The sequence below is a fragment of the Sycon ciliatum genome, chromosome 4, assembly GCF_964019385.1.
Source record: "Sycon ciliatum chromosome 4, ocSycCili1.1, whole genome shotgun sequence".
Taxonomy (NCBI): Eukaryota; Metazoa; Porifera; class Calcarea; order Leucosolenida; family Sycettidae; genus Sycon; species Sycon ciliatum.
The window spans coordinates 32,322,466-32,344,489 of record NC_088646.1 but is presented as its reverse complement, the minus strand read 5'-3'; the positions used below and the strand labels follow the sequence as shown (position 1 = coordinate 32,344,489).

At 47.5% G+C, this 22,024-nt stretch overlaps 3 protein-coding genes across 4 annotated transcripts; 2 read left to right on the top strand and 1 right to left on the bottom strand.

Moving 5' to 3' along the window:
- Positions 1-249: 249 nt before the first annotated feature.
- On the top strand, positions 250-7,431 carry LOC135815704 (MAM and LDL-receptor class A domain-containing protein 2-like; the record flags this gene model as incomplete). Its single annotated transcript, XM_065329033.1, is given in 9 exon segments — positions 250-423; positions 676-947; positions 1,612-1,708; positions 2,148-2,186; positions 4,690-4,846; positions 5,315-5,353; positions 5,745-5,810; positions 6,378-6,458; positions 6,921-7,431. Coding segments are annotated over 9 exon segments (998 nt in total), but the record flags the coding sequence as incomplete, so codon positions are not given.
- LOC135815707 (ras-related protein Rab-13-like) lies at positions 7,024-15,425 on the bottom strand. The gene is made up of 8 exons (XM_065329037.1): positions 14,981-15,425; positions 14,145-14,205; positions 13,668-13,728; positions 12,085-12,162; positions 11,657-11,752; positions 10,902-10,967; positions 9,790-9,828; positions 7,024-7,881 (listed from the first exon to the last, which is right to left on the bottom strand). The coding sequence occupies exons 1-8, from the start codon at positions 15,105-15,107 to the stop codon at positions 7,759-7,761; spliced, it is 651 nt and encodes a 216-aa protein (XP_065185109.1). The 5' UTR covers positions 15,108-15,425; the 3' UTR covers positions 7,024-7,758.
- Positions 15,426-16,194: 769 nt separating this feature from the next.
- Positions 16,195-21,793, top strand: LOC135815701 (uncharacterized). Of its 2 annotated transcripts, none has more exons than XM_065329028.1 (6): positions 16,195-16,635; positions 17,966-18,077; positions 18,741-18,836; positions 19,355-19,446; positions 19,932-20,249; positions 20,453-21,793. In XM_065329028.1, the coding sequence occupies exons 1-6, from the start codon at positions 16,345-16,347 to the stop codon at positions 20,669-20,671; spliced, it is 1,128 nt and encodes a 375-aa protein (XP_065185100.1). In that variant the 5' UTR covers positions 16,195-16,344; the 3' UTR covers positions 20,672-21,793. The 2 variants fall into 2 exon arrangements, with proteins under 2 accessions (XP_065185100.1, XP_065185101.1); XM_065329029.1 differs by having other exon boundaries at positions 16,200-16,635; positions 19,932-20,201.
- Positions 21,794-22,024: the final 231 nt, after the last annotated feature.

Sequence of the window (22,024 nt, the reverse complement as noted above, 5' to 3'; positions counted from 1 at the left end):
CATGTAAGATCGTACCTGCACACAGGCATGGACCTTGTATTTGACTAAGCGGTATCTGACTTGCTGTTTGTCAGGACTATGGTCCAGTATTAGGCATAGCTCAGTGCTCAAGTGAACTAGTCTGAATTCAGCCATGATATGAGCCATGATATGTGTGCAGAAAGAGTACTGTAGTATCATACTGTGCGCGAACCGATCCACTGCTATAAAACATGATTGAAATTACTCCGTTCCATACTTCTTGTACAGAGTGCAAACGCAACATAGGCTTTGACGGTGGCTGGGACGGATGGTACAATGCGTTCCCGAAACAGGCCAAGGACTCGGTCGGCGGTCCTTCCTTCAAGTGGCAGCGCTGGCAAGGGTCGACGCCATCGCAGCAGACCGGACCCGATGGAGATCTAACATCCGTCGATGGAAAGGGTAAGCAGTGCATGCACAGTACAAAGGAGCGAAGCAGCGTCACACCTGCTGGTTCATACTTGCACACTTCACACTGGATCCATGATCCCAGGGGAGATTGCAGGACACACAGCAAAGCTATTCTCAGGCAGTGGAAATATAAGTTTCGTGGCACATTTCCTTATTATGTCACCTGTAAGGGGGGGGGGGGTACAAATGTAATCGTGTTTTGTTTTAAGTAAGTTGTTCGGTTTGTATCCTCTGGGTATTCAGGCTACTATCTGTACATTGATGCAAGCTATGGTGCAGCCGGGGATCAAGCCACCCTGCTATCGCCGATCCTGACCAGGAAAACGCAAGCTCTCTCCTGCAAGGTGTCGTTCGGCTTTCACATATTTGGTCAGGACGTAGGCTATCTACTGGTCGGAGTGCGCGCCAATGATGATTGGAACAAGACGATCGTGCTGGGCAACATCTCCACTAGTGCAAGTGGCTGGAGACAGTCGGGCAACCTGGACATCCCGCAACACGTGACGCAGTTTAGAGTACGTATGTCCACTCGATACGTTCACTGCATTTCTGCGGTGGTAATGGTGGCGATGGAGGGGGGGGGGGGTACTGCGATGCATAGATAAGGGCAGTGTACTCTAGCCTCTCTCCTTCTTCCTCGTCCATCCCTGCTGTTCATCCACGGCGCATAGTACACGAGGTGGTAACACTTTTCAAAACACAAACTGAAGCTCACAGATTGCCCACTTCACATGGTTTTGGGCAAGCTGCTATTGTCGCAGGACCGCCGGAAGCAGTTTTTGATTGGCCCGGTAGTATTGTGGCCTTTCATACACTTTGTGTATCGATCTGGTGGATACACATGCCCTCCACAGTTGTAAACACTGTTGGTGGCCAAAAAGTTGGTCCGGTAAGAACCTGACCAACCGGACCGGTTCCAGCGGGCCTGTGTCGAATCTCATTGCTGATATCTCTTGCTGAACCTCCTTGATTTTGAAAACAGAAAGGTTCCAGGCTGTCCAAGAGAGTGCTTAATGCCCAAGGGCAGAGCTACTTTCAACAAGTAGAAGAGGATGAAAAATTCGTTGTGACTCCGAGTTTCATGCACCGTAGGCGATCAGCAGACAACAATATTGAAAAAATCTGGATGCTGGTGATTTTTCTGATGATATCTCACTTCATCATCGTTTGTGTGTGCAGGTTGTGTTCACTGGTGTCCGCGGTAATGGCTTCCAGGGAGACATTGCTGTGGACCGTATCATTCTGGACGAATGGTGTTCATGTCCACAAAGACAAGGTTTGTGCTGTAATTGATTACTTTCTACAGCTGCTCTCTGTGCATATGGATCATTCGTGAAAAGTCATTGAAAATAATGTTCAGCGGTTATCCTGACACCCTTGGCCTTGAGTTGAATGCCCCCCACATACTCTCACTAACTAAAATTGGTTCGATCGGCGGTACACTCCCGGCAACAGTCATGCATAATGGTGGTCGAGTGAAAAGGAGATGCAGGCGATTGCTTGAGGTTACTTCAGTGAACTCGCCTATACATACAGTGCCTACAATTGAAATAGTGTTGTTTTCTCAAAGATCTAGCAGTGTTCCGAACCTGAATCTTTCAGCCACTGCAAGAAGCCAATTTGTTCTTGATTCTCAGCGAAACATTTTGGTTGCTTAGTGTAAGCCGCAGTAGGTGGGAATGATTGCTTCTATTGCTTCTCAATATGTTCTCCAGATCCATTGGCCCTGGACACTGGTTCAACGCCCAGAGATGGTAAGTCAGCGACAGCTACTGCTTTTTTATTTTTTTTATATTTTTTATATACTATGTGCACATCCCTACAAAGTAATAGGGTTAATAAAAGAGACAAAGACAACAAAGGAGTAGTAGGTGCTACAAGAGCTGTGCTGGTCAGGCGCAGTGCACTCCTCCGACCATTTCGGTCTCGGAATCGACATGGACTGTGCGGGCCAAGGGGGCATACTATGAATGATAGACTTATGGGAGCATCTGAGAATGCAACAGAAATGAGAAAGAGAAGATCAGAAAAAACACAAATGCAAATAATATAGGTTGATCATGCTTCAGCTTACATAGGTCCCTGACACAGAGAGAGAGAGAGAGAGAGAGAGAGAGAGAGAGAGAGAGAGAGAGAGAGAGAGAGAGAGAGAGAGAGAGAGAGAGAGAGAGAGAGAGAGAAAAGAGAGAGAGAGAGAGAGAGAGAGAGAGAAGAGAGAGAGAAGAGAGAGAGAGAAGAGAGAGAGAGAGATAGAGATAGATAGAGAGAGAGAGAGAGAAGAGAGAGAGAGAGGGAGAGAGAGAGAAAGAGAAAGAGAGAGAGAATTATCGGTGGCGCTAGTTGTTGTCCGTTGCCCAAAGCCAGTGCTTGTGGCGCAAGTGCCTGTGGACATTCACTTTGAACGCCCGCATTTTCTTAACCTGGAGGTTGGCGAGCATCTCTGCTGGGAGGTTGTTCCACACTTCCACGAGGCAGAAGGGAAATGACCGGCGGATGTAGTTAGGGGCACTGTGTGGGAGGTCAAGCTTCAGGTAGGCAGGGTGGCGGCTGGCGTCGAGCTGCCGTCTAGTCTTGGGGTGAGGCCGTGGCGGTTCCGGAGGTGGAAGCATTGCGGTGAGTTGCGCTGGGCCATCAGTGGAGCGTAGCTTGTACAGGTACGTGAGGCCAGCAACCGAGCGGCGTAGACTGAGGGAGTCCAGGAGGGTGCCTGGGCCGATGATGTCCAGAGCCCTCCTCTGGACTCGATCTAGGTGATCGAGATGGGTCTGGCAGGCGCCCATCCAGACCAATGGGGCATACTCCAGGACTGGGCGTACGAAACCTTTGTACATTGCCAGGCGGCCGCCCCGAGGCAGGACGTGGGCAGCTCGTCGGAGAAAGCCCAGTCGTTGGCTTGCACGGACTGCGACATTGTGGAGGTGGTTGCGGAATGACAGCTTGGCATCAAATGAGACTCCCAGGAGTTTAAGGGTCTCAGTCTTTGCAACTGGGGTACCTCCAAACGTTACAGGGTCCAGCGCTGGGGTTTCTGATCTCGTGCTGATCACCAGTTGCTGCGATTTCTGTGGTTCGAAGCGGATGCGCCACGATTCTCCCCACAGATCGAGGCGGTCGAGGGCCCCCTGGAGCCTGTGTCCGGGGTTTGCAGGGTCGTCAGTTGGTAGCACGAGATGGTACAGTGTAGTATCATCGGCGTACGTGCTCAGCTTAGTGCCTGGTGTTAGGCACTGGTCGATGTCACAGACGTAAAGGAGGAAGAGCGTGGGGCCAAGTATGCTACCTTGTGGCACACCAGCTGTGATTGCAAGCGGTGTTGATGCTTGCCCGTGTATAACCACTTTGAGCTGGCGATTCGAGAGGTAATTCGTGAGCCACTGCAATAATTTCCCTCCAAGGCCTTTTGTGCTGCCTTGTGGATCACCCCTGCATGTGACACACGGTCAAATGCACCGGCGATATCCACTGCTATCACCTGGGCATGGCCCCCAGCAGCAACTGTGCGGACCCATTCATTGTGCAGCGCCGTGAGGACATCAGCAGTGCCCCGGTTCGGACGGAAACCATACTGGGTGTCAGGAAGTACGGAGTGTCTCTCCAAGTAGTTGGTGGTTTGACTGTTGACAATAGCCTCCATGACCTTGGATAGAACGGATAAGAGAGAGACTGGGCGATAGTTGGCTGGTGCTGACCGCACGGCCTTCTTGTAGACAGGGACAACGTGTGCTAGCTTCCAGATTGTTGGTTGGACACCATGGCGATAACAAAGCGAGAACAATTGCGCGACAATGGATGACAGTTCAATGGAACAATGCTTCAAGACTTGAGCTGGTATCCCGTCTGGGCCCGTTGCTTTGGATGGTTGCTTGAAGTTAGAATGCCGGTATACTGTTGGCATATGTACCTGTTCTGTATAATTATGCATACAACTTATCCATATTGATGGGCGGAAGAGGGCATGGCGGCTGTGACCGTGTTGGATGCTACATTCACTGTATATCAAACTTGATCTGTGGAAGCTGTAATAATTTTGATGGTCAGCATGTCATAGCTTCCTACCGCTACTGATGATGCAGTGCAGACTAGCCTCTGGTGTTATCAACACTTTACAGCAACAATATTGGCCTGTATGGTGCGTTTGTGTGTGTATGTGCATGTGTGTGTGTGTGTGTGTGTGTGTGTGTGTGTGTGTGTGTGTGTGTGTGTGTGTGTGTGTGCATGCACGTGACTACCCTGGCTCATTTCTCCCACATGTCGTAGGTCCAGAATCAACACCATCATCATCCGCGTCAAACGAAGGCTACATAGCAGCAGTGACAATCCTGTGCATTGTGTGTGCCGCACTGATTGTCTACATACTGGTCAGGCAGTACATACTGCCCCGTCAACAGACACAGCCCCCGGCACTACCAGAAGAGTACGTAAAACCATGCATTACTTTTTTTAAAAGGAGTTTTTTAGGGGAACGTCCAAAGAGACTATTGGGAGCCGCCCCGTGCACTTCTATGCCTCCCAGTCGTTGTTCAACTCTCCGAGCAGAAATCTTTTAAAAAAGCCAAAAGGCTCCAATGCACAAAGGGATTGCAAACAATGTGCCTCCAACACATCATGTCACCAACTGGTAACCTACAGAAGGCACGTACAGGAGTAAAGCCATGGCGAAGCCCCCTCCCCCAACTGTAGCCCCAGTACGGAAGTTTTAAAGGGAAAAAAATGGAGCCCCTGCAACAGATAATGACTGTCATTATCTTGCCCATGTGAAACAGCGCTGCTGATGCACTTCTAGTATGGGCTCAGGAACGGGTGGCTCTCACTAGCCTTGAACCCCGATAACTCATAATGTATACAAATTTTGTTCTGCTCCATTATCTGGGTTTTTTATCAGGATGAAGGAAAACCCCGTATTTATCACTACACAAAAAAGGTGAGGAACACACAATGATGTTGGTCAATCCTCTACAAACGGGGTTACGTGTACTGAATGGTGGTCTCTCTGCTATCAAGTATCAGCTACTGACAGGACTGTGCAATTGGGGGGGGGGGGGGGACAGGTACGATGGAAATGCTTCGTGCTCATATAACATGTTACTTGAACTGTTCGTCTGTCATAGCAATGACATAGGACATCTCCTCTGCTCACGCAAGCAGCTGTTAGCCATAAAGACCGTCTCTCCACTCCAACCCAGTCATAAGTTGTGCGATGCACTGTACAAGTCTCCAAAGGAGGATCATTGAAAAACATGATCCTCCTTTGGGGACTTCTACTACGTTCTGCAACTTCTCTTACCACTGAACATAATGTTGTGTTCTTGCAGACACTCCCTTCTAGGCCTTCCTGTCAATGAGAATTTGAGTCAGCTACCAATGCGGCGATCAAGCTCGTAAGTGCTGATGCATGGAGGTTGTATATTATCAATGGTTCTATTTTGTGGAGCTCTGCATCCACCCTACCATATCTAATGAACATTACACAGGGGCGTCGGAAGGTAATTTAGGGTGGCCTGGTCAGGAATCTGCGATTCAATTAATTGTTGTTGTTGGGAGGGTGGGGTTCTGCTGAAAAATCTCGAAATTTAAAGCCCAAACAAATGCATTTTTTATTGATTCACGGGGTATGTGGGGCAAATAGTTGTACAGTCAGTACTGCAGTGACCGTAGCATGTTTGACACCCCTGTTACGCGTAGTAAATGTGGATTGATTGATTTGGTCGAGCACCCGTATTCCACTGTCAGGGAAATTAGCACCTTATCACCTGATTCTATTAAAAGTTGTGCATTTATATGCTGTTCATTTGCATTCTGTCAAGCACAATACCAATACAATAATATTATGGCTGAACTTGAGCTGTGCATTATCTACCTTAGTACGTTCAGAAATGAACTCTCGCCTATGACCACGAGTAACTGCATGACGGAATAGCTCTATGTTACCGTATCGTTTCTCACAGGACAAGTTGGCAGGTGAGATCACCTGAAGGTGTTGATCAAGGTGCGGACACCGACGACAGGGCTACTACTGGAGGAACGGAGTAAGTTTCCTTTGTGGAAGAGGAGAGAGAAAGATAGATAGATAGATAGAGGGGGGGGGGAGAGAGAGAGAGAGAGAGAGAGAGAGAGAGAGAGAGAGAGAGAGAGAGAGAGAGAGAGAGAGAGATTGCGAACAATAGCGCATTCAGGATCAACTATTACTATGATGTGTGCATGAGAACGAAAAATTTAATGATGCGGTGTTCAAGTGGACATAACTAACTAGTCACTGTGTATCACATGTTACAATGTTCAAACCAATTATCACATCTCTAGCTCAGTGGTCCTGGAGAATCCCCTATTGTGTTTTGTGATACAAGTAGTGCCCCTTGTTGTCACACAACAGCAGGAACATCCACCTGAGAGGTTCCTCAAACTAGAAATTAAGGTCACAGTCGCCACCGTACACATTTTTACAAGTAACCCATGCTGTGCTGTGTGTGGCCTGCGTTCTTCTTCCACAGGCACATTGACATTACTCCTTCACTGCTGGATTTGATGGAGATGGAGAGCACGGACGGCGGAGTTCTAGCCTAGGCCACGCAGCATGCGCTCACATTGAAAGACTCGGAAACATTCTAAATTTATGAATAGAATTGAATAGAACAGAAACCTTTGAAGTGTGATCGTGAAAAACATTGCAAATCCCCAGCCTGAGAAGCTCGTGCAACCATTGCGAATAGAGTCATATTTAGAAGTTATGCTAACACGTACGGCTTAAATTTGACAGTTTCATAATGACCATTAGTCGTCATATTATGTAGTCAGATATATAATGAATAGAATGCAGCAATGCAAGTTTTAGTGATAATAACTTGTATGATATAGGCTTGATGAGAATTTGAATTGGTAAAATGAATTGTTGAGGAATTTAAAAAAAATTGTGGCCAGCACAGATTCTCTAGCTGCAAAATATTCTATTACAATCTGAAGTCAAAATATAATACGCAATGGCAAGAGATGCCATGATATGAACCTGGCTCCAAGCCGCTGACTTGTTTTGCTGAAGTGTGTAGTGGCTTTGTGACACGGGCAAAGGGCTACAACATGCTGCCCTAACGCAGTGCATCAATTCTGTGAGCAGACACAGAGATGACTGGAGAATGATGCAGTGAGGGAAGGCAACGACCTGAGAACAGCTCTGGCAACATGGATATAGTGTGCGCATAAACAAATTGGCACACTTACGTATAACCCCCTGCATGCTTCTAGGGTGCGATATGCTGCGGTAAGCGTGCCTGATGCATTCAGCGTACAGTGTGGGTTTCTCAATGTCGATTGTTTAGGAACAAGCCGTAACGCTTATGATGTCTTGCAGCACCCTCCTTTTGCTTGTCTCTCGCCATAGAAGCTGCTATGTGTGTCGTAGCTGTGAGATGATAGCTTGACGGTCTCAGATAGCATGGTACTGCGGGTGAGCAGTTGCTGCAGCACCCATATAGACACAGGTACATAACACATGTACAGGAACAGTGGATGGATAGAATAGATAGATACAATGTGGATAGGCGCCGGGGTACACAGAAAGAGAAACACGCAACAGGAGAGGGAGAAACACCCACGCACACACACCCACACACACATACACACACACACACTTGTACTTGTTGCTCACTGCCAAAATTGGTCACGTGGGTCTCCTCGAGAGAGGGAAGAGAGACTCAAAAGGAATCTTGGAAAGATGACTCAATTGGTTATTGAACCGCCCAACGGCCGACACCCCCTGAAATCCCCAAAACTCTGGGTGGACTTGAAAGTGATCCCACTTATGGGCTCACCACACCTCAGTAAGTGGGCGAGGACAATGTGCAGAAAAAGGATTGACGGCATCAGGGTATCCGTCCAGGGATCCAACTGCAGTTACCCCTGCCCCCAGTGAAGGTAATACTTGCTACTAGTGTGGGTGGCTAAATCAGAGTGGATCTGATATAAGCTTCACTAGCACCATTGATTACACAAGAGTTAATCTAGCCAGAAGAAGTCCATGGTTAACAGGTATGTAAACTTCGAATAGAAAGTATCTGAACCCTGGAACCCACAAAGGTGGCAGGTACAACATTACACCTTCAAGCCGCCGAGCCCATTGGCAACATACCCAACACAATCAGGCATAAGTGTACCCACCAACCGAACTAGCTGGCACACACACACACATACACACACACACACCTCAGACCTCAGACCTGCCCATCGCGGAAGCGATGATAGCGAACAGCTATGTTAGACAGCAGCTTGTGCTGGGATTACACCATTCAACAGCTTGCAAGGCTGATGAATTGACCGCCACTAATTTTAGTCTGGTATCCACCACACAGCTGATTGAAGCGGCTTTTTCTGGCCAGTGAATCCCTATTTTCCATTTTTTCCATTTTTTTATTCTTTTTTTTTTACACACACACGCCACACGACATACTCCGGCATACACTGGCTGTTGGTAACCACCCAGGAGCATGAAAGAAGAGCTAGGAGAATGAGAAAGAGAAGAAAGACGTGTGCGACCATAATCGTCGGGAATTGAACCCGCAATCTCTCGATTGGAAATCGACTGCACATACCACTGCACCATATGGGACACACACGCACGCACGCACGCACGCACGCACGCACGCACGCACGCACACACACACACACGCACGCACGCACGCACACGCACGCACACACACACACACACACACACACACACACACACACACACACACACACACACACATTTTCTTTTAGCATACAGTAACACAGAGTACCGGAGAACACCTACGCTAGACAGTAACTAACATTTAATAAGAACGCGCAGGCGGGAGCCAAAGATTTAAGCACACCAGCTTGTTATCATCGAATAGTTCACTCCTGTGTTCTCATACCATGTCAATGTACAAGCACAATGCAAGAACGACAACGGTGGAATCTCGAAATAGAAACATGCTAGCCCGGAGCGGTGACCCTGTTCTGTTGCACCCGGTATAGCTGTAACTGGTCAGACGTTTTATTCCGGCACACATACACCATCTACACTGTTTTGATGAAGCCTGACAGAGTGATATTCCCCAACAGAAAAGGCGAGTACCGGTACGGAATGCAACATCCAGGAATCGAACTACAGTGCTGCTCGACGAAATCCGCTGATGTGAGCCAACATAGCGCGTTGCATAGCTGTGCAGACCCAGACATGTGAACGCTGCGTAGGCTGGGGTACTGGTGCAGTGTGCGAACTTAGTCACGATACAGGGTTTAACCTTGACCAGCACTGTACCGATCATCACTGATAGTTCAACCCGCGATAATTGACCATAAAAAGAGCCAACGTTGCCAGCATGAGCTAAGCAGGTTATGGCTTACCTTATCTTGAAGTATGTCAGCCGCTAACCTACGGAAAAGCTGCACAAGAACGACAATTGTAGAAAGCCAAGTTACACGCTTGAAAAGACAGTTACAATATAAAACCAATGTCATAACATGCAGTTGTCCATTAGACCTACTAGGGAACATTAAGAACATCGTACACCACAGCCAGGTTTAAAACAATAATGTACATTATTTTTTAAAAGGGGAAGTTAAGGCAAAAATTAAAATTTCACCAGTTGTAGTCTTCGGGGTGCTGAGTCGAATGGTCGTGGTCCGAGGAAGCTGAGACGCTCCCTTCCTACTTGAATCCCAATCGAACTCGCGCACTTCCACCGAAACTGGGTGACTGCGCCCTACTAGATGGGGATTTGTATGCAAAATGTCACTAAAAGCGCCATTTCGTTCTTATAAAAGCACGGATGACCGCGATTGGCCCATATGTTGTACTCTTTTGGACGCTGAGTCGACTGGTTTTGGTCCGAAAAGGCTGCGATGCAGCGTTCCTCCTTTATTCCCAATCGAACATGGTTGAACAAGCGGCCACGTGCTCCTGCATACGCCAGTCACCTGGTCACCGTGCCTGCAGGGTACAACTGACTAGCCTGTTTGACCTTTTTTGGGTGCAGTCCTGTCACTCGAGTTGAACCTTGGTGTGAAAGTTGTCGCCTGCTGGCGTGGTGACCAGGTGATTTGGGCACCCAGGAGCACGTGACCGCTTCTTCAACCATGTTCGATTGGGAATAAAGGAGGAACGCTGCATCGCAGCCTTTTCGGACCAAAACCAGTCGACTCAGTGTCCAAAAGACTACAACATATGGGCCAATCGCGGTCATCCGTGCTTTTATAAGAACGAAATGGCGCTTTTAGTGACATTTTGCATACAAATCCCCATCTAGCAGGGCGCAGTCACCCAGTTTCGGTGGAAGTGCGCGAGTTCAATTGGGATTCAAGTAGGAAGGGAGCGTCTCAGCTTTCTCGGACCAAGACCATTCGACTCAGCACCCCGAAGACTACAACTGGTGAAATTTTAATTTTTGCCTTAACTTCCCCTTTAAGAAAAAGCACTTACACATAACATTGTTTCAGCATAAATGCTGCGGCCCTACCTCTTCTATATTGCTCCCTGAACGAGCACTGATATCCATGAATGAGAAACCACGCTGGGAAGCAAACTGGACCAGGAGCAGCGATGACAACAATGAGATAGCAGCAGCAGCAGCAGCAACACCACCGCCAGCACCAGCAAAAGAAGCACCACCAGCAGCAGCACCACCACCACCGCCAGCAACAGCAGCACCAGCAACAGAAGCAGCACCATCACCAACAACAATATTAACAGAGAAGATGACTAAACGAGGTCCGATGGCTGGAAACAGGGAAAAATATAAGTTTGATTTCCATTCGTGAGGCGAACGCATGTCGCCTCTGCCTCTCCTTCCCCCAGCCCCAATGGACACACAAGGAGAGGATGATCCGGCAGCTAGCCAAATATCAGATGTTCAGGGGCGTAGCTAGCTCACAAATCTGTAGTGTGGTGACCATGTATCATACCGTGCATCTGTGGCGTGGTGACTATGTACCATCGGCAACCTCATAGCCACCAGTTTGCCTATTTTGACTACGCAGTACCTATGACGGCCATTTTCTGGTGTGGTGATCGGACTACGCTGACTATACACGCGCTACGTGCCTGGATGTTCAACAAGGAACAAGACTGTACTACAGATTGTACTACAGTGTATATCATGATTCCCAGTAGACTCTATGGTCAGTGTCGCTCCCAGTGCCACCATTCCTCCACCAAGAAGTCGCACTTAAGAATCATAGTCCTTCAGCCATTGCCACTTGCCATACTGCTTACCTTGCGTGCGTCTTTGTTGCTTATCGTGCGGCCTTCCTCCAGGTCACACTTGTTACCTACCACATATATAACTGGCAGCTCGGCGTCCAGGAATTCCTGCAGGTAGTGACAACAAGTCACAGTTACCATCAAGCAGTTCTCCACACCAGAGCACACAGAGAAAAGATGAGAGAACAGAAGCCCTATAGGGGACATGCATTGCATACATTCGACTGGCGACATCGCTCAAGAATCAAGGCCCATTTTTGATTCATGAAACAACGAGAACAATCTGCAAAAAATATCACCGATAAAGCTGCACTGTATGCGGAACTTCACCAGGCCGTTGGACATTTTCAAGGACTCGCCATGGGTGCTACAGACACCACGGTCAATGTGAGATACGAATCCACAACTGATGTTGATTTTCACGCTGTTGATTTGCTTACGGATCTAACGTTCTCCACCCATCTCATTACATCCGCATACGAGGTGGAATCGCTGACGTCAAACACTATGACAACACCCTGCGGGCACACAGCATAACCGCGAGCAGAAACATGATGATACATTTCTACTACTTCCTAACACTAGATATGAGTCATACATGCATGTTATAATTCTGTTGCAAGGTACCAGCTATGACATGGTCATACTGATCAACTCCAACGTGAACACTCAGTAGCCAATTGAAGCCCATGGCCGGCACACAGTTGAACAGAACTACAGTAAATATCGGATATAACGTGCCCCTTTGATTTTCGAAAATGTATCACTATATCCGGTGCATCACTATAGCCGATTCGCATGTTTGACCGACACATGGCACATGACTGCACATGAAATGATGCGTACACGCTGGAAAAAGCATGCTGAAAGTGCATGCATGCTCCGCGGACTGTGTGAGAGGCAACACAGCCAGAAACAGACAAGAGCATGCAGAAAGATACAGAAAAGGACAAGACCATACAAAGGGAGCGAGGGGTAGCGCAGCCAGAAAAGGACATGTGCATACAGAAACGGACAAGAGCATACAAAGGGAGCACATTGCGAGGGGTAGCACAGCCAGAAACGGACATGTGTGTGCAGGTAAAATAATGGGTTGGTGCAAAAAGAGATCATGAGTACGTCGAGTGACATTCGTGACCACAGCATACAGGGACACCTGTCTAAAATTGAGAATTTTCTCTCAGCCACGTCTGCTGCCAGATGCAACCAGGCAACACTGGATCAGTTTTTGGAAGAAGTGAACTTTATTGAAAAAACAATTGTTTTGTGATCATCACTCTTGATCATTATATGCGATATTTTCCTGTACATTTGATATGGTTTGCTTCCTGAAGTCCATCACAATAAGCGATATATCGGTATAGCCGATAATAGTGTATATAGTGATATTTTAGCTGTATTTTTTCTGATTTGATTTTGATTTTGACGTGTTCTATCACTATAACCGGTATATCATTATATCCGGTCACTTTATAAACGATACTTACTGTACACAGTTGCACAGTTCTGTATTGTGTTCTGTGAAATGCACCACGGCCCAGCACGGCATCAATTCATCTTCATGGTATGCAGTCCAGACATAGATGTAGCTATGTTGCTAAACACTGTATCGACAGCTTTAAAAGGAATTCAAATGCCTACGACCTACCGAACGAGCACACAGTGCTGCTACCGGGACGGACTAGGACACCAACAAATGCATTAGGCTAAAGCACAGGTACAATTCACTGGTACAGGTGATACAGGTGATACTAGTGCCATGTCAGCCATGGGGAACAGTTCAGATTACACTCATAGCGTAGTCACACTACCGGCTACGTACCACTAAAAAAAGAAAAAAATTCACGGTTCGCGTGAGACTCGGCTGGAAGTCGAGTTTTCCGCATCCGCCGTGGGAACGCCAGCACCCTCTAGGATCAAGGCGCAGATGCAGCGCCTAAACGGTGGGAGGTGAGTAGATCAGACCCACCACCAAGTGGTCAAAGACCGAAATCCCATTCACTGCATCCATGCATCTACGTACCACTGCTCCACGGTAAAACGTGTTTGTGATGGTTCGGAATCGCTCCTGTCCAGCCGTATCCCTGTGAGGAAAAGCATAGCATTGCCGCAGACAATCAGAAGAGATGCTTGACTACGCAGTTGTGTACGTCAGACATTAGCCTATCTCTATCTGTACAATCGGCCCCACACAATCAGCAATGTGCTAAAAACATTTGTGCAGCGCAATGAATGCACAGTCAAATCCGTGTACCGGTATTCGTGTTTTCCGGCCATCTCGTGGTGCAGCGGAAATCGATTATTCATGCGGACACTAGTAGATGGTGTCCCGGTGCTGCTGCATGTGTACGTCTATATATAGTACACTAGTATCTAAGCATGGTTCTCGGGCCTAGGAATACCTATCGTGAATGCTCATGGTCCATTTACTATGATGCAGTCGCCGGGCACCTAAAATTACTGCACACTTGCTGCAGTTCTGCACTACATTGCTACCCACCACAGCTGTAGCTTGGCACGGGATCCATCTACTTTGAGAGTCTTGGTCTTGAAGTCCACACCTGCCCAGTGGAGTTGCAGGACAGAAACAAAAGAACACATCACACCCTCACCCTTAAGGCCTTCTCCTTGTGATGCAAGTGCAGTCCACAGCCGGACAGAACAGCTAATACCTGGACACCCTGCATAGTATAGGCATTGTAAGTAAACACTTCCTCCGCCTGAAATTGCCTAAGGTGTCCAGGGCTGAGGGAGGGGGGGGGGGCAAAACTCGAGATTCAATCCAGCAAGATATTATTGCGTCATCGACTATGTGTGATGCCCAAGCTGATGCATCAGTCCGATACGGAAGATGCCACCATGCATGCACACCCATTGATTACAGGTACTATAGTATGCAGGGATGGTGAGGGGAAGACAGTGCTGATGTGCTGATGTGCCTGATAAGGAGAAGTTCTAGGAAATTGGCCAGCTACCTATTGCTTGCTCTATTCTCTCCGAAACTCATCACTTGGAAGTCGGGTACGAAAGAAAGAAATATCATCAGTCATCACCGGAACTCGAACTATGGGTGTCGCTATTCACGAGCAACGCTCCAACCAACTGAGTTACAGTACGACTCTTATATGGTGATGGAAACTTGTGAGGTGAAGTCAAACAAAATATAATAATTATCATTGCAATGTCATTCCATTTCAATCCCTCAACCTTATGAATGACTGTAATGATCATAGGTACATGCATCAGTTTGAGGGAATGAAAAGGGAAAATGTAGACTGATTATAATACACAAGTGCGAGCTATGGCCATTCCATTTGCTCTTGCACTTGCTCTTACCTATCGTCTTTGGAAGGTTCTCCCTGAAATCGCCTCCAATGAAGCGCTCCAGTATAGTGCTTTTGCCCACTCCCGAGTTACCGACAATCAGAACCTTGAAGGTGTAGTCGAAGTCCGTTAGAGGCATACTCCTACCGCCGCTAGGTGCTTCAGGAAACTAATTACTTACTAGAAGGTCCGCATGGGTAGTGCTGTCACACCCCTAGGACTAGGTCACTTACTCTCTGGTAAAACGTATGTGTCCATGGGTTTCCTGGATTACCGTCAGCGCCAGCCGCTCGCCGGTGGTTCAGTTGACACAGCCAAACGGACCAACGGATCGTTTATAGCGGGTATATCTCTGCTGTTCAAGTGTTTGCTAACAACAGGTCAGTCAATGCCGAGGCAGGATGGATGATCCACCGATATGATTATGAGACACGAGACACTGTCACCGGACAAAATAATAATAAATATTATTGGCATTGCATGCATGCAGTGCACTAAAAAAAATTGATGGGAAACGAGTCCCCATGATTACCCGACGCGCGGTACCGGAGCTAGGTAACCGGACTGCCGGAGAAGTATGTCATATGACGTCATTAGTAATTTTTATGTACGTATATCACGGTCCGATTATGATTGTGACGCCGGCGCCGGCTAGCCGGCTACCAATCCGCCTCGTCGTCGTCGTCGCCGATTCCGATCCCCGAGCGAGCTAGCGGGTACACAGTAGATCTACTCAGTAGAAGGTAGTCCTAGACTCGAGTACTCAGTAGATCTACTACTGTCCTGAGTACTGTAGACTAGTACTACATGTAGTAGTACAGTCGTCCCTCTCTAATCCGGCACTTTATAATCCAGCACCCTCGATAAACCAGCACAATTTTCAGTAGCCAAATGTCCTCTTCATGCACATAATTGCAGCAGTAAATCAGATTTGTTAATCCAGCACCCTCCCTAATCCAGCAGATTTTCGTGGCACAAATGGTGCCGGATTATAGAGGGACCACTGTAGTAGTATGTGGCCAGGCTCGATGTAGCTGGGTCAATGCGACGTTACCATGGTTATAGTCATCGATTTGCGCATCGATTTTATGTGTGGAAAACCAGGGCTGCTAATGCTATGCATGCAAGCGCTAGCGGCGCTAGCGCTTGCATGGCATTGGCGGCGATATGACAAAGTGTGTCGTTCCTTTCCCGTATACCATGGTATACCGCGTAGACCTACTCATTGCGACATTGGCTTATTTTTGTAATGCCGCTTTTTGTAATACTCTGTCACTGTTTACTTCACATGTTACCGGTATGCGTTTTGTGTAGTGACGGACATTGAGAGAACAGCTCGGTACCAATCCTACCGACCAGGCCAGGGTTTGAGCACAATGGAGTTTGGAATAGTAATCTCTTTGGCTCTGACCTCGGTGTTTCTAGGAGCACCATGCTCGGGGGTACATCCAGTTCCCCTCGGCGATCAGCTGATGTGCGATGCGCATGGATTTCGACTGCCCGAAAAGAAAGTGACCGATGAAGCAACAGTTTCTGAGTTCGACATTCAAGTGGAGCTAACGCAGCTGACAGAGACCTATTCTAGCGTGACGACCGCCGGCATGACGGATGTCAGTTTCTCAAGGCCCTGCCATAAACTGCTCGTGGATTATGGACAGTACGCTGAGGTAAATACAATAATGCATGCACCATGCCACCATTGGTCAAATGTGGTTAGTACAACAAAAATACTAAATCATGTGCGGGGCATTTCTTCTGCCAGTGCTCTCTTGCAATCTAGGTATAGCGTTAGAAGTTATAAATTTTATAATTCATCATAGAAATAACTTGATCAGTTACAGTCGAATCCGGATATTATGAACACCATTGTGCAGGAGAATTAGTTCTTTATAGCCGAAGTTCGTTATAACAGAAATGCATTTTCTTCAAGAAGTATGCTGTGGGTTCAAACTGGGACATGATCATACGGTCATGTAGTACATGCGAACAACACTTGCCCCGTACACATGCCTATACGTAATAACGGTCGCCGACCCTGGCTATGCTAGATGTGCTACATCACTTGATGAGGTAACCTTTATCACCACTTTGGGGTATAGCTCAGGAATGAGAGAGAGAGACACAGAGAGAGAGAGAGAGAGAGAGAGAGAGAGAGAGAGAGAGAGAGAGAGAGAGAGAGAGAGAGAGAGAGAGAGAGAGAGAGAGAGAGAGAGAGCATGAGAGAGAGAGAGAGAGAGAAAAAGAGTGAGAGAGCGAGCGAAAGAGTGTGTGTGTGTGTGTGTGTGTGAGAGAGAGAGAGAGAGAGAGAGAGAGAGAGAGAGAGAGAGAGAGAGAGAGAGAGAAAGAATGAAAGAGAGTGAGTGAGAGAGAGAGAGAGAGAGAGAGAGAGAGAGAGAGAGAGAGAGAGAGAGAGAGAGAGAGAGAGAGAGAGAGAGAGAGAGAGAGAGAGCTGCCACATCAGGGTACTCACTGTGCTTGGCCTTTACCTAGATTATCATACATGTTATTTAAAACAGAGAGTTTAAAAACATATTATATACAACACCCTGATTCGAACCGATGGAAACGTCTTTGCAATACGGACAGCGGACACATCTTACAGAGGTCTAATTGTACATACATACGCATCGCTGGATAAGAACTGGGGCTGACATCATGTGACCTACACTTCTTGGCCACTCACGTGATCTGTCATGTGACATATGCCGGCAGAAGCGCTGTGGACCCTGTCCACACTAGACGCTACTATGCAGCGTCTTTTGCGCAGCTTCAGGAATTATTTTATTTTAGGCTGCGGATTATTATGTTGCCAGTCCGACATAGCCTCGATTTGTAATCAATTTTGTGACGTTTTATGCCCCCCCCCCCCCCCCCAAGTTTACATAGATGCTGATAGTTGGCATCATGAAATATATTCTGCCACGGAGCATATCTGCGTCATAGCAGTGAACCATCCTGTCGGCATTGCCCCTTTTTCGTTTGCTCCTGTTTTTGCAGGCCTTCATTGGCTGCAGTCTTGTCAGGGCCAAGCCAGTGTGCCTGTGCGAAGCGTGTTCACCAGCGTACTTTGCAGTGATGAACGCCTTCGACAACATCACTCACGACTCCAGTATGTATACGGTGTGATTTGATAGCCTTCGAGCAGACCAAAATGAGAATAGAATGTGGTAATAGAAGACAGTAAAACCTGTGTTTTGGTCTTATTGATTCACTTGGCGGAAGAGAAAGTGTCATAATCCAATTCTCAGTATTGATCACCACATAGTTTGTGATCCGTCTTGGTGGCTTGCCCATGATGTGTGTGGTGGCTTGCTCATGATGTGTGAAAATAATGGTACGTGTTGTGCCAGATAACAACCAAACTTTGAGAAGTGCACCAATTATTTTATTTTGCTGTGATAAAATGAGTTAGTGTGTGCATGTAAGTGTGTATGGGGAATTTTGTGTTGCTCCCACGTGGTATACTTGTATATGTGTGTGTACATATTTGAAGTCGTCTGGTGAGTGCCGCTTTTGCATGAAACTCGGTGTAACAACGAATTTTGCAGCTGTCCATTCCTCGATGATGATGATGTGTGTGTGTGTGTGTGTGTGTGTGTGTGTGTGTGTGTGTGTGTGTGTGTGTGTGTGTGTGTGTGTGTGTGTGTGTGTGTGTGTGTGTGTGTGTGTGTGCCATTGCTGCATGTTTGATATCGAGTACCCTCAGTTTCGCATCTGTGCACCTGATCTTACTCTGTGTACATATTATGCATACGCTTGCTTGCGTTCACAGGCTGTGAGACGGTGTTGCTGGAGTCAGATAGGGTTCAAGTCTTGGACCGCATGAACGCGTATACCAAATCGCTATGGTCTGACGCCAGATGTGCTGGTACGGTCCTACTGCTACTGTGCTGCGTGTATCTGTATTATATTCGTAGCTGGCCGGGGTGGAAATGGGAAAAAGTCTGAAGAAACATTGGCTGCCACCACTGGGACTCACTGCTCTCATAGTGCTTGCTATACTGGAGCACATACTTTCAACTGCAAGGCATTCAATGGCTTCGGTTTCTTGTGGAGAGTTCAAGTGCAGGGAGACAGGGAAGAATGCTGCTGAAGACAGATTGTCATGTCATAACTTTGCTGCGGAGGTGCAGAGGAATTAATGCTTTTGAAAAGGCCAGGAGGCATATGTCGGGTCCTTCACTTCACCCTGGATTCATATGATTGCATTTCTAGGAATGTACTTGTGATGTTGCAGCAGAACTTGGTACTTAGTTTTACTTGTGTCCATCATCGCAGTGCACCTAGCATAGATGTATAGTGGGTGATGTTTTACTTCAACCACGGTCCACTGGCAGTAGTGTTGCAACTCTTTCCCCGCCTTTGTTTTGGCTTGGCCTGTCACAGTGTGCTTCGAGGATGGCAACATCACCAAGGCCGTTGTCGAGTTCTACCATCTTCTCAATGAAACCAGAGGGTGCTTTCTGAAGTACATAGAGGTAGGGACTGTTATCATCACTGGCAATGTCACCAGGGGTCAGCAGAATAGTGTGGGAAATATCCATCCTCAAGCTTCATGCACGTTCCGTGCCCGGCAGTTTGTTTTTAAACTGGGCAATTCGCTGTATCCGTGTATCCTTTGATCCGGAGAAGGCTCTGACAAAGTCGCCAGCAGAGTTATGTACTCGTGTGTATTATTATTTATTTGTTTAATACTCCTGTGTGTCAGTATAACAGAATTATTATGGTGTGCAAATTTAACTTGGATACTGAGGCAAGAAATATAATTGAAATAGAAGAAGACGGTTTTGTGCCCTGTTATCGCACTTTCTGACTGCTCATTATCTTGTTACAGTCGTGGATAGTTGCTTCATAACTCGTTCCCATGTGATTTCTTCTATTTGATTATGGTGTGGTTCACCTACTTCTAAGACTGACTTTTCTCACAACTACTTCCCCTGGTGTATGCATGTGTCCCATGTAGAGCTGGAACGATTTTAAGCACTCTAACAAAACTGGCAAGCCCCATGTGCCTGTCACGCCACTGCCAGTTTTCTTCGCCGAGGGCGCGGAGTACGATGGCAGCGGCGGAGGCGACGACGGCGGCAATGTGGAAAGTGGCCAGCCCAAGCCGTCCAAGCTGTACGGCAACTTGTCAGCCTGCACGTCTTGTCGCGGGCAGTACACAGCTCTGCAGAGCCATTACTACTATATGCGCGATAACAGCTTGATATGCCTGGACATCCAGGACCAGGTATGTACAATCATGTACAGCTTGATATGCCTGGACATCCAGGACCAGGTATGTACAATCATGTACAGCTTCAAAGCCTTGCAACAACACCGCAGTGATCCAGGATTCACGGCCTTGAATCTATCGCAGTCTACTGTTAGCATTCTCAGTGTTTGGTCTCACCCTCTTCCCATGTCAATGTAATCCTGGTAAAAGTTCAACTAGGTCTATTTCTATTGTTCTTGTGTGGTTTGCTTGCTTTGACTGTGCAGATGAACATGACCGAGACGGAATGGGGAAATGTGTTTGACTGTACGGACTATGACTTCACCATTTCGCGGACGCTGTGCATGGTCATCACGCTCGTTTCCTTCTTGCTGCTTGTGTCGTTCTATGTAATCTGCTACCATGCCGGCTCTTCGCTGCGCTCTCTGCCGGCTGCCAACGTTGTACAGGCCAACGAGCGAGGCACAAACGCTGGGTCGCATTAGCGCTTGCATGAGCCTGCATGCACGTGTGCTGTGCACTGTGGAGCTGCATCAGCACTGGCATGAGCCTGCATGCACGTGTGCTGTGCACTGTTGCGTTGTACGGATACATGGCCGGTAGCACTTGGCGTGTAACAGACCGTCACAGCCAACATGCCTCTTCAACTGGTCCTTGCCCAGCCTGCAGCAGCAGCAAGTCACTGCTACTCGATTGGCCGCAATCTCCAACCGACTGCTGCACGGACCCTGAACACACTCAGTGTGAAGCTGATCGCTAAGCCAGGTCAGAAGCAAAGCGACGCGGCTACGAGTATATGCGGAAGCTGCTATCGACCTTGCTGCTTCGCAAGCCTATGTGTTACTGGGGTGCCTGTAATACCGGTATGGCTGGCATAGTGCCGTGTTCTTAACAAGCTATGGAACTGGCCCGATACGGTGGACATACAGACATCCACTTATTATTTGCATTCCCGCGGCCGCGGCAGCCAAGCAAGTGTCGAAGACACTTGCTCAGCCCACACATTCGCTTATGCTGGACATAGGTATTAAAAACAAAACAAAAGGACAGCTCACACATCCACTGCTACTTGTTTTGGACTTGTATGTACAACAAACGTATTTGATCCGTTTACTGGAAGTCACGGCTGTGGGACTAGACGACACAGTGCTGCAGCTTCCAATTGATAATGGTGTCTGGAAGGATACTGTGAGGAGCTTGAAAGGACATAATAACTACTAGTATATTTCCCGGGCAGAAAGAAAATGTTGCACTTGAAGTAGCACTCACACTCTTCGAATAATACTCACTCGTGGACTCATCATGTTTGTCCACACACGCACACACAGCTGCCAGATTCATCCGCTACCGCTACCATTTGCCACATACTGATGTCGAAAAACACAAATCTGATCGTGCTCTGGTGTTGAAATCAAACTGCCCTCACCCGCTAACCTTTCTCTTGTGATTATGAAATCTCGTCATGTACATGTATAATGATGTGTTCGTACAAGAAGCTGCTGTGTGATAGGTTTTCTTTCTGCTACTTTTTATTTACCCATTCTGATTGAAGTGCTGCTGAAGAGCTCCAGAGAACAGGTGCCTGAAACACCTCTTTCAAGCATTTCGAGCAATGCTGCCTTTTGCCAAAATCAACCGCCCTGTAACGAATGAGTACTGTAAAATATACAAAATTTCGGCGCTGCAAAATTTCGGCACTTCACGATTTTTGACATTTCGGCGACGATTTATTTTCGGCGTGGGGTAGAGGGCATGGTATAGTGCGACAGATGCTGTGAAAAATTTCATCGGCGTTTTAATTTAGGCGTTTTGGGTCGGTGCCGAATATAGCCGAAATT